The 15124-nt window shown below is 55.7% G+C and overlaps 1 protein-coding gene across 6 annotated transcripts in view; it reads right to left on the bottom strand.

Annotated features, from left to right (window-relative positions):
- ADGRL1 (adhesion G protein-coupled receptor L1) overlaps positions 1 to 15124 on the bottom strand; it is a 49227-nt gene that overhangs the window by 13375 nt on the left and 20728 nt on the right. For 2 of the 6 annotated variants that reach the window (XM_047776828.1, XM_047776831.1), the window contains exons 3-6: positions 13773 to 13986; positions 8740 to 8849; positions 4621 to 4638; positions 224 to 1024 (exon numbers count right to left, since the gene is read on the bottom strand). In XM_047776828.1, coding sequence (XP_047632784.1) covers positions 224 to 1024; positions 4621 to 4638; positions 8740 to 8849; positions 13773 to 13986 — 1143 coding nt within the window. Of the gene's footprint in view, positions 1 to 223; positions 1025 to 2178; positions 3682 to 4620; positions 4639 to 8739; positions 8850 to 13772; positions 13987 to 15124 lie in introns of those variants that run through there. The other 4 variants (XM_047776830.1, XM_047776833.1, XM_047776829.1 and 1 more) reach the window with 3 other exon arrangements.

Genomic DNA, 15124 nt, shown 5'->3' with positions numbered 1-15124 from the left:
CCAGTTCTTGGGTTTCTTCCATCTGTAAAATGGAGGCAATAACAATCCCTGTTTCATACTCTGAGGATCAGAGAAGTTGCTCAGAACAGCCTCTGTCACATCGCCATGTCTGTGACCTCCACGGCTCCCCAGGACCCACCTCCAGATCCCTAAGAGCTCACAGAGTGCACCCCCCACCCTGGGACCAAGGTGGGATTGGGGAGCAAACTTAAGCTGTCCTCACCAGCACTAGGGTCGGGTGGCCCAAACTCCAGGCTATAGCGCACCACAAAATAGTTGTTCCAGACATAGAGCTGGTTGTCACGAGGGTTATAGTCTACAGAAGAAACAAACTGGTAGGGGTTGGGGAAAGCCAGGCTGACAGGCTCCTCACGGTTGGCATTGGTATTGAAGGCGTAGTCCACGCGGTTGCCGGCCGCCTCGCTGTCGTCGTCCACGTACACGGAGCGAAGCACGTAGAGGACCCCGCACACCATGAAGGCGTTGGACGCTGAGCGCTTGTCGTAGCCGGTCTCCCACGTGCCTTCAAAGCGCAGCGTGTAGGGGTTGAGCTGGCTCACCACCAGCCGCCCGTTGTTGCCCTCAGTGGCATAGATGACCCACAGGCCGTTCTCATCCACCGCCAGGTCAATGTCGGTCTTGCCCCCCCAACGGTAGGGCGACGTATCATGATAATTGGCCGTGTTGATGACCGTCTCCCCGCTCTTGATGCGCGTGCGCAGATCATACTTGACGATGTTGCGCGTGCGTTCCTTGTTGTAGAAGACGGCGCCGTCGTAGACCACGAAACCTGTGCCGTCCACGCGGTTGGGCAGACGGTAGGTGGTGGTGTGGCGTGCCGCCACGTAGTCCTCCCACGAGGCGTACTCGGTCAGCGTGTCCGTGCGGTAGGGGATCCAGGGCATGACGTAGATGCGGTCACCTGCCTGCAGTGGGTCCTTGCACCACGCGCCAGACTGATGCTCTGACTCGTGTGTCGAGGTGGGCTCCAGCACCTTCTGCAGGGTCCCTGGGCACACGAAGACTGGGCCAGGCGGGTGGGCGGGGAGGACACAGGGGAGAGGAAGAGCAGGGGCGAGGGAAGGGGAGAGAGAGAGGCAAGTTGGTCACGCGGCCAGGGGGGAGCCAGGCTGTCCCCTCCTGCTGCTGCAGTCACGGTTGCTTGGTAGGGCTGGTGATGGGAAGGGGGTTTCCGGGCTGGGACCCCTGCCCCGCCCAGCTGCCCCTCTCCCTGGAGATGTCAACCCTGGAGGCCATTAAGAGCAGGGTTAGTGGGGGGAAGTGGTACCCCTCTTTCCTTCCCTGGCTGCTAGAGACCCCACAGGCTGGGGATAAGGGGTTTGGCAAGAGCCATCCTACATCCGTGTGCCTTAAGTGGAGGTGGAAACGACTTCCTCGCTGCAGCCACTGGCGGTTTTGAGGCTCCAGAGACTCAGGGCCCTGCCCCTTTGCCAGCATTTATGCCCCCTATGGAAGAGCTAGGGTCAAGGGTCCCATCCTTCACCAACCACATCAGGACACAGATTTTTTTTTTTTTTTTTTAAAAACTCCATTCTTCCTCCTGCAAAAACTGCAAGGCAGAGTGATGTTTCCATACCCACTGTGGGTGGGTGTGAGGAGTCCACTCCTATTCCAGGGTGGGAAGGCACCCAAGGCTCCTGAGGCAGCCTGTGGCACCCCCCACACCCAGTACCCATGAAATCAGTAGCTGAGGAAGGGTTTTCAGAAAAGTCCAGCCCCTCCTGTGGGTGCCCAGCCCTGCCCCCAGCCGGCAGGGTCTCTCATGGGGTTCATTCAGCAGCAGACACTGACACTGGTGCACAGGGGAGCGGGGGAGGACATGGGAAGGGAGGGGACTCCCGGGAGAGCTGGGGAAGGGGAAGGAGAGCTGTGTGGAGGGAAGAGAGACAAGGTGGGGTCGGGTGGGGGGGCTCGGCGAGGTCCTGGCTCCAAGGGAGGCACGCTGGAGAGCACCTGGGAAGAAAGGGTTAGTGCTGGCGAGGAGAGAGGGGGGTGAGCAGAGAATTCACTCCAAGGCCCAGGCCCAACTGAGGGTCCCTTGGGGGGGCAGTCCCAGGTCCAGCTCAGAGGGGGCAAGGGAGGGAACCAGGTGCTAGGATAAAGACCCAGCCCGCCCCCGACAGCTCCCCCCACCCCCCTGCCCCGACCCGGATTTACCTGCAACCATCCCCGGCTCGGGAGGAGGGACCAAGGCAGCGCTGATGTCAGAAAGGTGGGGGGCCCCGCCCCACCCCCCCATTCCCTGAAAAGGAGGAAAACCTCAACTGCATCTCGTTGGCCACCAATGGCCTGCCCACCCTTGCCCAGTCACGTCCCAGAGCCACCTATGCCTAGCCTCCCCTTACTGACCCGGTGGGGGTCTAGACTTTCAGTCAGTGTGGCCAGGCTCCCCTCCTCCTCCCATGGTGGTGACGTCCCTCCATCCAGGATGGCTGGGGCCTCCCTCTCACCTCCCTCCTAGCAGAACCCACGGACAGGCCAGGGTGAGAGTTTGCAGTGAATTCTCTGCTCTTGCTTGGCCTGTCACCAAAGCAGCTGGCCCCGAGGGGACAGGGAGGGCTGGGACTTGGCATCAGCTTGGGGGATGGCCACAGTGGCTAGAGGGGCTTGGACAGAAACCACTTCTCATTCCCCCACTTCCAGCCTCCTTCTTCAGCAGGCTTAGGTGGGTGAGTGGGAATAGCCAGCCCTCCCTTCACAGCTTTAGGACAGTTTGACCCAAGGGTCTCCAGGCACAAGCAGCCAGGAGCATGTTTTAGAAGGGGGAAGGGAGTCTGGCACACAGAGGGAGGCGGGAACCAGAAGGCTCCTGGCCTGAGCCCTGGGGCTCCACCATCTCCCTGTCCCCAGGGGCCTGAGGGGTTGGCTTGCACCTTCTGTCCAGCGCACCTAGCCACTGCTCTTCCCCCCTGTGCCTGAGTCTCTGCTCTTCCCAGTCTGGGCCCTCCCCCCACCAGCTCTGTGACACCTGAGCAGATATGTTGGTGTGTGTGAGGGGGGCAATGGGAGGTCTCAGAGCCTGGCCTGGTTGGAAGGGCATGGAGGAGGAAAATGTGGTTAGAGGTTACCCGGGGGGAGGGGGAGAAGATGAGGAAGAGTCTGCCTGGGGCCTTTGCCAGCAAGGACCCCTCCCCAGCACCAAGCTCCCAAGACCTCCTCTGCCCTCCAGCCTCCTCCCACCCACCCCTTGAAGAGAAAAGATCCCAGGCTGCCGTATCCAAACCACCACCGGGCCTGCAAGAAGAGTGTCTGGTGCTGGGTGGGAGAGAGACTCCAGGAGAGAGAGGGAGAGAGTGGAAGGGTGCAGTGAGGGGCAGGACGCTGGGCTGGCTGCCCAGGCCTCTATGAGATGGGGGGGAGGGGACAAGGGGGGAGGGGAGCAGCTCGGAGGGACCCCATCCCACCTCCCTCAAAGGGGATGCTCCATAGACCACCGTAATTTCAAGGCAAAAGTTTTCCTGAAAGGTCATCTCTTCCAGCCCTGCCCCTGCTGCCTGTCTCAGAGCTGTCAAATTCCCAAAACTTTCAGGGGAGGAAGGGACCATCCCCAGCATCGAAGGCCTCCAAGCCCTTCTGCTGTAACCCTGCCCACCACGGAGTTCTCCCCTCCTCTGCTGAAGGTTTCACCTGCAAGAAATTACGGTGCTCGTTGAAGTCCCCCGACCCAGCCTAGACCTCCCCCGCCCCCCCTCTCCCTGGTCCTCTAACCACAACAGCCCAGAAGAAACCCTGACTGCAGCTTCGCAAGTATTTCAGAACCAGAGGAAAAAAAAAACCAAAAAAACAAAAACGCTTCCCCCGCCCCTCGCTCCCCCCACCGTGAGGCCCGCCCCCACCCTCTCGCCCCAATTTGGCAGGCTGCCCTCCCAGGGCTGGGGACAGCTTATACCCCTCCCCAGGGCTGGGCTCTCCCGCTGGTGGAGGATGGGGGTTGGGGGTGGGGAAACTGGTGCTCCGTGCTCCAAAACAGCTCTGGGCCTTGGAAACGCCAAACCAGAAGGAACTTAAGCCACCAGGAGCCAGAGAGAAAGAGAGAGAGAGAGAGAGAGAGGAAGAGGAGGAATCTGCTCCCCAAAAGGAAAACAAAGTGTCCCCTCCACCCTGCTCCCCCTCCCCCAAACCAGACACATGTTACAAAAGTTGGGGCAGGAAGAAGAGAGAGAGACGGCTCACCCGGTGCCCTCTGCCCCCAGTTGGGAGCCAGGGAAGGGGGTCCCTCCCTCCCCACCCGCCCCGGATGCTTACACACTTCTCCTGAAGGAGGCAAAAGAAGTATGAGAGAAGGCCAGGTCCCCTCGAAAGGGCCGGGACTAGGAAGGAGGGACAGGGAGAGAGAGAAAGGAGAGAGAGGCAGAGAGAGAGACAGAAGGTCCTGCCCGAGCTCAGAGAGGAGCTTCCTCGGGTGTCTGGAGGGTGGAGTCGCCTGGCCACACCAGGGCTGGCCCCACCTTGGGGGGACACCGGGGTGAGGGAAAGCAACTAGACCAAGTTGGGGGTGGGGGGAAAAGAAGGGGCTGGAGGGGAGGGCGGGTCACATAAGTATGGTACAGGTAAAACAAAGTCTGAGTTAGGGGTTAGCATTGGTAACAGTGCGTTTACCTTTCTGCTCCACTTCTACTTTAAGCATCGGAAGAGAGAGAGAAAACAAATTGAAAAAAAAATGTGCAAGAAAAAAAGAGAAAAAAAAAAAAGATTAAATTGCTTTCGTTTCTTTTCTGGCAACACGCCCCCTTTTCCTTTCTTTCCTCACTCCTGGTTCCCCAACCCGGAACGTAGCATCAGCCCCCACCCCCAAGTCCTTTCCTCTAGGGAGGGTGTTGGGAGACAGTCACAGGGAGGGGGAGACACACAGGAGGACAGAGACCAAGAGAGACACAGGGGGTGGGGGGTACAGGCAGGCAGGGGGCAGAGCCCTCAGATGAGAACGGGCACCCTCAGTGCAGCAGGCCCTGGTGTGTGGGGGAAGGCCCAGCTGGGAGATGGCTCTGCTTAGGGGGGCACCAAGGAGGGATGGGGGTGGAGGAACCACTTGGATCCCCTCCAGCCCTGCCTGCTGCCCTCCTGCTAAAACTGGGGGCCCAGAGGAGGGGGTTCAGTGCCTCCTGGGGCCTGGCAGCTGTGCATCAGAGAACACACTGAACTCCTTCCCCTTCTGTGCTGGCCTTGAAAGAGTCCAGCTGAGTGTCCCCAAACCCTCAAAACCCCCCCCCAAAAGCCAACACAGAGAGAGGGTGGCAGCAGTGGACACAGGATGACGGAGAGGCAGACAGGCAGAGCCCCCTGGGCTTCAAAGGGCCCTGTGGGGGAGACAGAGGCAGAGGGGGAAGAGGCTGGGGTGGGGCGACATCACAGACAGGCAGGACAGCAGGTGGGGGCACAGACACGCTCCCACACTCCCCCGGGGCAAGCCTGGGGCTCAGTTTCTCTGCCCAGCTCTCCCCCCCCCCACCCCCGGGGGCCCAGGAGCTGGGAGCTCCCCAGCCCACTGCTGGGGTGGGCGGGCGGCACCTGGGGGAGGAAGGGGGCACGGTTAGACTGTGCTCAGCTGCAAGGCAAATCCAGCGTTAGTCGGGCCTGTCCAGTGTGTGAGTGGGGGCCAGGGGGAGTCCCACATACCCACTGCTCCCTTCCCACGGTAGCCCCTGCACCCACCCCTAACCAGCACTGGGGTCACCCCAGCCTCTGAAGCCTAGAGCAAGATGCCTGCCCAGGCTGCTCCCCCTCCAGGTTCTGTATCCCTGGCCCCTTAGAGACCTCTGACCCAGGCCTCTATCTCCTGCCCCCTCTCAGGAGGGGGCAGTGTTTGGCTCCTCTCCCAGCGCCTCATCCAGGGCCTGGTACACAGGAGGTGCTCAGCGAAGTGTTTGGGGGATAAGTGAGTGCCTGGCTTCCCTGTTCTGTGGCCTAGCTTCCATCACCCTTTTAATGCCAGCCCTCTTCTGGGACCAGGAGCTAGCTCAGCCCGTGTGTGACCGTGAGTGTGTGTGTGTGTGTGTGTGTGTGTTTGTGTGTGTGTGCGCCCCTCCTCCAGGGCTCAGGCTAGCTCTCTCCCATCAGACTGGGAGCTGCCCATCCCCTGGGCTACCTTGCCCTCCATCCCCTGGGCCCTCTTGGTCTCTGTGGGCCATGTCCCCCAGGCCAGACTTGGAGGTTTGGCTTCAGGAGGTCTCTAAGCCCTTCTCCCCCACACCCTCTTTTTCCCTGCTTCTTTTTTTCTTTCTTCTTAGGGCCACACCTACGGCATACGGAAGTTCACAGGCTAGGGGTCTAATCGGAGCTATAGCTACCCACCTACGCCACAGCCATGGCACCTGGGGATCCAGGATACGTCTGTGACCTATACCACAGCTCACAGCAATGCTGGATCCTTAATCGTCTGAGCAAAGCCAGGGACTAAAGCTGCATCCTCATGGATACCAGCTGGGTTCTTGACCCAATGAGCCACAACAAGAACTCCTTTTTCCTGCTTCTTTGCCTGCATGGTATCTACCTGCTTTGGACATCTCTTGGACCAGGGATTTTTTTTCCTGCCCTTTATCTTACCTGCCTCAGGAGAAGCTCGGTTTGTCATCTATTGTTTTATTTTATTTTTTTTTCATTTTTGGACACCCTGAAGCATATGGAGTTCCCAGGCCAAGGAATCAGATCTGAGCTGCAGCTGCGACCTAAAGCTGCAGCTGCAGTAATACTGCATCCTTAACCCGCTATGTTGGGCTGGGGATCACACCCGAGTCCCAGTGCTCTGAAGACACCGCTGATCCCGTTGCACCACAGTGGGAGCTCCAATTGTTAGTTTCGTTTTTGATTACCAATAGCAATCATAATAATTGGAAAAAATCATGAGCATTCACAACAAAAGCAATGACTACCAAGTGCCCAGCACTTACTATGTGCCAGGAACCATGCTAAGCACCTCCTGTGCAGCCTTTTGAGAACCCTGTCTATAGATGAGAAAATAGGATCAGTAAAGTGAAGCAACACGGCTGAGATCACATAGCTGACAAAAGTGGGCACTGTTTCCTTCACACCTATGGCTGAGGGCACACACGGAGTTCTTACCTACATTCTCTATACTCCTGGCAGCATCTCAGGGAAGGCGTCTGATCCCCTCCCACCGTCACACAGGAAGATACAGGCTCAGCCGGATTGAAAGGGCACCCAAACCATTACTGAGCACATCGTGAACCAGGCTTGGGTCTGGGCGCTGAGGAGTGAAGGTGAGGCCTCTGTCCTGGGGGAGCTTATGTCTGGCACTTTGCCCTCAGGAGCAGGCTCTGTGGCCCACCCTGGCCAGGCTCTTTGCACACATGGTTGCTTGGACTCTTGCCTCCTTCTTCAGTGGCCCAGAGAAATTATGTCATTTGCTCAAGTTTCAGAGCCATAAAATCCAAGAGTCGGGGGCCAAGCCTTGAACCCAGCCTGATTCCCCCACTGTGCTATGCTTCCCCACTCCTGCCCTGCTTCCCTGCGGCCCCCGCCATGGGGGTGGGCAGTGTCCCCAGTGCTGTGGGGAGGCTTCAAGGATCAGATGGGCGTCTCCCTCAGGCAGTGGCTGGAGACCTTGGTCGCTGAAAGGAAAGGGTGAGGAGTAAAGGAAAAAGGTTATGGAAGCACATAAGAGATCCTGTCTCCCCCAGCGCGTCTGTGGTCACCTGCGAGAAGAAATCAAAGGTTGGGAAGGAAGGCTGGGGTGGGAGGGGGGAGGAGGGAGAGTCACAGGGCCTCCTGCTCCCCCCTGTCCCTGCTTCCCCCAACCCCCCACCGCACTCAGACACCCTGGTGGCCCTGCCTCCTCCCCCCTCTGCCCGGAAACCCTACCTCCAAGTTGGCTACATGAAGCTGGGGGTGGAGAGGAGGGGAATGGATGATGGGGAAAAAGGAGGGAAGAGTGAGGGCCAGAAAGAAGGGCCATGTTAAGGGTGGGGCTGCTGAGGAGGAGAGACCTTGTCATTGGTTGCTCCCCTTGGCCAGGTGCAAGAATGGCAGGCTCCTGGCTCCCCAGATCACCTTCCTCAGGCTTCCTGGGTGCCACCCACCCCCAATCCAACATGGCGGCACTTCCTTTGAAGACAGGAAGTACCATTGTGGTAACGGGCAAACCAACCCGTTGGTGTGGTGACTCTGTGGAAGATGCCCCTAGCCCTTCTCATCAGGCCTTAGAGGGTGGTCCGCCTCTCCAGGGGTATAGAGTCCAGCTTCCAGGACTAGGAAGGGGCAGGAGAGGGGGCATGTGTGGCAGACAAGAGAAAGGAAATGAGCTGAGAGGAAGTGGGGTGAGGGAGAGGGGAGAGCAGGTGTGTAAGGGTGTCAGGAAGGGAGGGGTTGTGAGAAGAGGAAGGAGGCAGAGGAATTAGAGAGCAGTGAGGTCGAGGTCCAGGGAGAGGAGAGGAGAGATCTAAGTGTGCCATGTGGAATACTTGGGTGTGGCCTCCAAGTGCAAAAAAAAGCCAAGGGAATGTGAAGAAGCAGGGTGAACACGCCAGGGTAATGGGAGGTGGAGGAGGATGCAGACAGAATCGGTGGGGGTGGGGGTGGGGCAATACCACTGTGTACAAGGGTGTCTGGGAGAAGAGAATGTGTGAGGGAGGGAGCAGGCCCAGCTGGCCTGCGTGCCTGGCCCTGATGTGGCTGTCAGTGTGTGTGTTCAAGGTGTCTCCTCCTCACTTGCTTCTGGGAGGGGGAAGGGCCCGTGACCGCACGAGGAACAAGATGACTCACTGTAGGGGACACAGTCGTACTGCACCTCCAGGTACTTGTAGGTCCCAGGACAGGGGTCGGGAAAGGCATCGGAGCCGGCGACCACCACGCACTGGGTGCGGTTGTTACACCTGTGTAAGAGAGATGGATGCTGGAAAAAGACAGGCCTGGAACTGGGGAGGGGCCCCCAGGGTCAGGAGAGGAATGGACACCCCCAAATCGGGAAGGAACCGTGGTGACCACACCAGGGACCTTGTGTGGGGGTGGTTTTCTGCTTCTTGCCTCCTCTCTCCCACTAGATAGGATTCTTCTATTTCACCCCTGGCACAGCATGAAGCTCAGGGCTGGGCCAGAGGGGTTGCTCCATAAACTGCTTTCCCAGCCACCCTTCATCACTTTCATCCTCTCTGAGTGGCACCAGTGCCATTGTGTCCTTGTTATTTTTCCAAATTAGACTGTAAAGCTCCTCCTTTGTTTACGGAAGAGAAAGATATGAAGCTATATATGTGAGGTGGTGTCTTTGCAAACATGCTCTTAATGACATGCTCATAGTATCGGCCTGTGTCTACTTCAGATCATGTCTTGATGTGTCCCACCTTTGGACAGCGCTGTTGGGCGGCTCTGTGGCCCAGGACAGGGGCAGAGTCTTCGCCTCATGCTGAAGCCATCCTCGATTCCCCATGGGGAACACCCCCGAGTCCCTGTCAACTTCTCAGGAGGCTGGCTACCATGTACAGGGAGGCGTACTTAACAACAACAAAAAGATATTTCTTCTCTACTGTCTGTTTCCACAATCAAGGTCTCTGTTTCCTAGAGCAGGCCAGGTCTCAGCCAGGCAGGACAGCAATCTGACTGTGGGTGTGTATGAAGTGGTTTGGGGGCTTCCTGACAGGTACAGGGCAGAGGGGGCTCTTGTGTCTTCCTTTTAATCCTGCCCTTAACCAAGAGTGCTTAAAAAATGAGGATCTGTTTACACCCACCCACCTCAATTCCCGCCCCCCCCACTTTTTTTTTGGTCACGGCTGCAGCATGAGGAAGTCCTGGGCCAGGGACTGAACCTGCACCTACGCTGCTGCAGTGACAAGGCCAGATCCTTAGCCTGGTGGAGAACTCCCCCAATCCCCTTCTTTAAAAATATAACACTTAGGGAGTTCCCATTGTGGCTCAGCAGTAACAAACCCAACTAGTATCCACGAGAATGCAGGTTTGATCCCTGGCCTTGCTCAGTGGGTTAAGGATCTGGCATTGCTGTGAGCTGTGGTGTAGGTCGCAGACGCAGCACCGATCCCGTGTTGTTGTGGCTGTGGTGTAGGCTGGCAGCTGCTGCTCTGATCAGACCCCTAGCCTGGGAACTTCCATATGCTACACATGTGGCCCTAAAAAGCAAAAAACAAACAAACAAACAAACAAAAAAAACCCCCAAAAAAACCCAAAAAACCCAAAAAACAAAAAACACCCAACCAATAAACAAACCCACTTAGGAGTTCCTGTAGTGGCTCAGTGGGTTAAGAACCCAACTACTATCCATGAGAATATGGATTCAATCCTCAGCCTTGCTCAGTGAATTAAGGATCTCCGATTGCCGCAAGCTGCAGTGTAGGTTGCAGATGCAGCTTGGATCCAGTGCTTTTGTGGCTGTGGCATAGGCTTCAGTTGCAGCTCTAATTCTACCCCTAGCCTGGGAACTTCCATATGCCGCATGTGCAGCCATAAGAGGGAAACAAAAAACCCCACTGACCTCAGAAGGTTTAACAGAGACTTAATTACCTATGGCTAAGGAACCACCTCCCTAGTTATTGTCCAAGGAACGGAAAGCAATTGCTTTCATCTACTGGAATACTACAGGTGTATTCATGTACAACTACTTGTATACAAAAGTTCTTGGCCGCATCATTCACACCATCACCGAAAGGTAGAGACAACCCAAATGTCCATTGATGGATGAGAGGATAAACAAAACATAGTACATCCACACAAGGGATATCATTCAGCCAAAAAAGGGAAGGAATACAAGCCACGACGTGGCTGAGCCTTGAAAACATCATGCTCAGTGAAAGAAGCCAGCCACAAAGGCCACATGTTTCACGATTCTATTTATATGAAACGTCCAAAAGAGGCAAATCCAGAGACAGAAAGGAGATTAGTGGTTGCCAGGGACTGGGGGGTGGGGGTGGGAGGGCGGGAGTAGGGAGTGACTGCTGCTAAGTGCGATGGAGTTTCCTTTTGAGGTGAGGAAAATGTTCTGGAATTAGATAGAGGCAGAGACCGTACAACATTGTGAATTGTTCACTTTCAAATGGTGAAATTTTTTTCCTTTTAGAGCTGCACCTGTGGCATATGGAGGTTCCCAGGCTAGGGGTTGAATCAGAGCTGCAGCTGCTGGTCTACATTACAGCCACAGCAATGCAGAATCTGAGCTGCACCTATGACCTACATTACAGCTTTCGGCAATCTCGGATCTCAACCTGCTAAGAGAGGCCAGGGATCAAACCCGCATCCTCATGGACACTATGTCAGGTTTTTAACCAGCTAAGCCACAACGGTAACTCATCAAATGGTGAATTTTATATTATGCAAATTTCAATATAAAGATGGAAACAAAAACAGAAACAAAAATACTGGAGTTCCCAATGTGGCCACATTCTAGAAAGGGAATGGACATTTAAAAATAATCGTGGCCGTTCCTGTTGTGGTGCGGCAGAAACAAATCTGACTAGTATCCATGTAAACACAGGTTCGATCCCTGGCCTTCATCAGTGTGTTAAGGATCCAGCACTGCCATGAGGTGTGGTGTAGGTCGAAGACGTGGCTTGGATCTGGTGTTGCTATGGCTATGGTATAGGCCAGTGGCTACAGCTCTGATTTGATCCCTAGCCCGGGAACCTCCAAATGCCTCGGGTGCTGCCCTAAAAAGACAAAAAAAAAAAAAAAAAGCTGGCCTTCCAGCTGGAGACTGCATTTCCCAGCTTCCCCTACAGCTGAGTTCTGTCCTGAGAGGTGGGAGTGGCTGTAACATGGCCTTTAAAGGGCTGGAGTGGGGGTGCGGTGCTGAGACAGAGGGAAGTGGTTGCAAAGGGTCTTTTCAACTCTGATCTTGTTTAGGTCACTGTATTTATTCTGAGGTGTTTTGGTCAGAGTAGCAGAGCTATAGAGTCTCCAGGTTTTGAAGATCCCGCTGTGGTGCATGGGATTGGTGGTTTCTTAGGAGCGCTGGCATGCAGGTTCAATCCCTGGCCCAGCACAGTGGGTTAAGGATCTGGTGTTGCCACAACCACAGTTGCAGCTTGGGTCGCAACCACAGCTTGGATCTGATCCCTGGCCCAGGAACTCCATATGCCGTGGGTCAGTCAGGAAAAAAAAAAAGTCTCAAAATAATCTCCAGGTTTTGGAGTTCCCTGGTTGTGCAGTGGGTTAAGGATCAGGTGTTGTCACTGCTATGGCTTGGATTGCTGCTATGGCACAGGTTTGTTCCCTGGCACGGGAACTTCCACATGCTATGGTACAGCCAAAAAAACCCCAACGTTTCCAGGTTTCCAGGTTTTCAGATGGCAGAGCAGTGGCCTCATCATATTCCCTCAGTCCCAGTGACTGCACTGCTCAGTGTCCCCCCTGCAGAACTGAGAACCCATAAGCAATGGAACTGGCTAGTCTCACTGTGCACTAAGCTAGGTGCTTGGGGAGATTGCACAGAGAATACCACAGACCCTGAAGCCAATGTGAACAGAGCAGGCAGGGAGAATCTGAAGAGGCAGGAGGTAGGAGAAAAGGGCGACTGTCCATGCAGGCGTGGACAGGAAATGGGGAAGATGGTTTGAGGGGAAGAGAGAGAGAAACAGTGGGAGGGAGGGGATGAGGTGGGTCCGGCTGGTCCACCTGACCATGTCCATCCCATGCCCCAAACTCAGGAGGCTTTCAGGGATCCCACCCAGTGACATATTCTGGAACCCCCAAGTTGCTGTAGGGCTGCACGAGGCCGCCTTCCTTTACCAGCTTTACGCTTAGGGACTTGGAGTGAACCCTGCACTCTGTCAGGCATTTGGCAATAACTTAGTGACCAACGGCAGTGTATCTGGCCGTGGACACCGTGATGACAGACAAAACTCCCTTTCCCGTGGGGCTCACAGCCCAGTGAGGGAAGACATTTTACAAAATCATAAGATAGGAACGATAAAGAGGCACAGTGTCCAATAGGACTGTAGCTGGAAGTCGGGACTAGGAGAGAGAGTTTGGGGAAGGGGCTGGGACACGGGGGCTGGGATTTTAGAGGGTGGTCAGAGGTGCTAAGAGGCCAGTTAAGTTTGAAAAAAATCCCTGAGTAAAAGGAGGGAGAAGCCATGTGGGTTTCGGGGAACAGCATTCCAGGCAGGTGGAACAGCTAGTGCAAAGGCCCAGAGGGAGCCCTTAAAGGAAGATGCCTGGTGTGTGTAAGGAGTAGGCCAGGTAACTCAACCCAGTGAATGGGGGGCATGGAGGAGGTGAGGGCCGGGGAGAGGTCAGGGCAGTGTGCACAGGGCTGGTGGGCCTCCAGGAGGACTTAGGCTTTTGCTTTGAGGCTGGGAACCAAGGAGGGCTCTGAGCTGAGGAGGGACAGGACTGGATGCAGGTGCTCACAAGCGCCCTCTGGTTGCTGTGGGGGGAACAGACCAGAATAGGAAGATACAGGAGCAGCCCTGGGGGTTTGGAGGTGGAAGCAGTGGTCAAATCTGGGTATAATTTAAAGGAAGAGTTGGCCAGCTCTAGGTAGCCTGGCTATAAGTGTGAGAGTGGCTTCTGCAGCTTTGCACACGCAGCGCCTCTCCCTAGCCTACCCACCCCCACAGATGCAGAGAAACAGTCCTCACACTAACCCGCTTGCTCATATTCTCACACTTGTTCTGACATTCACAAGCATGTACACTTCGGTCACCTGTGTTCAGGGGTCACCTCCTCAGGGAAGCCTGATCAGACCTCTGGCCTGTCCTTTAGCTCTCATGACACCTCACCCTGTTCTGCCATGGCTTTTACTCGGCAAGCCCCTGCTGACTGCTGCCACCCCTTCTCCCCAGGCCCCTCACCTCTGCGACATGATCTTGAAGGCGTCCGGCAGGTAGCACTGCACGTTCTCCATCTGGAATGGGTCGGCATCGCAGATCTTGTCGTCTGTGCGCCCGTAGTTGGCGTTCTCCACCATGATGACGTCGCTGCCCGGGCACCGCAGCTCGATTGGGTAGCCTTCACAGGCTAGCTCCCGGCGCATCAGCCCGAACGGAAGCCCGGCCCGGCTCAGGCCTATGGGGATGGGGGGAGGGAGTCATACCGTGCCCAAGAAGCGCCATCTCCAGCTTGACAGCGGGATGTGGGCTGTGTCATCCTTGTTTATTCGTCTGTGAAATGGCTTCTCAATGTGCCCACCTGGGTGGTAAGACCATTAACCTGGCCCAAAGAGAATCTGGCCTCTGCCTCAGCTCCTGGGAGGTGTCCCCTAAGCCCTTGAAGTGTGATGCTTGAGAAGAGTGTCTTTATTTGCCTGGGGGCCTTGAGCCATGCCAGGCAGTCCGTGCTATTACGGGTTGAATGGTGTCTGCCCCCCTCCCCAAATTCACATGCTGACATCAAGTCTTAACTCCTGGAACCTCAGAATGTGACTGAGTTTGGAGATAGGGTCTTTAGAGAAGTAGTCAAGTTAAACTGAGGTTTTTTTGACTTTTTTTTTCCCTCAGGGCCACACATGTGTAGCATATGGAAGTTCCCAGGCTAGGGGTCAAATCTGAGCTGTAGCTGCCAGCCTATGCCACAGCCACAGCAACACCAGATTAAAACGGCATCTGCGACCTACACCACAGCTTACGGCAACACCGGATCCTTAACACACTGTGTGAGGCCAGGAATCAAACCTGCATCCTCATGGATGCTAGTTGGGTTTGTAACATGCTGAGCCACAACAGGAACTCCTAAACTGAATTTGTTAAGGTGGGCTCTAATCCAATATGAATGGTGTCCTTATAAAAAGAGGAAATTTGGGGAGTTCCCTGGTAGCCTGGCAGTTAAGGATCCAGCCTTGTCACTGCTGTGTCACAGGTTTGATTCCTAGCCTGGGAACTTATGCATACAGTGGATGCAGCCAGAAAAACAGGTGCACGCAGAGGGAGGACGATGTGGAGAAACAGGGAGAAGATGGCCATCAAGAAACCAAGGAGAGGAGTTCCTGTCATGGCTCAGTGGTTAGCAAACCTGACTAGCATCCATGAGGATGCGGGTTCAATCCCTGGCCTCGCTCAGTGGGTTAAGGATCTGGTGTTGCCGTGAGCTGTGGTGTAGGTCACAGACATAGCTCAGATCCCCCATTGCTGTGGCTGTGGCGTAGGCCAGCAGCTGTAGCTCTGAATGCATCCCTAGCCTAGGAACCTCCAAATGCCGCAGGTGCAGC

The sequence above is a fragment of the Phacochoerus africanus genome, chromosome 4 (assembly GCF_016906955.1).
Source record: "Phacochoerus africanus isolate WHEZ1 chromosome 4, ROS_Pafr_v1, whole genome shotgun sequence".
In the NCBI taxonomy this organism is placed as follows: Eukaryota; Metazoa; Chordata; class Mammalia; order Artiodactyla; family Suidae; genus Phacochoerus; species Phacochoerus africanus.
This window is presented reverse-complemented; position numbering and strand designations above follow the sequence as displayed.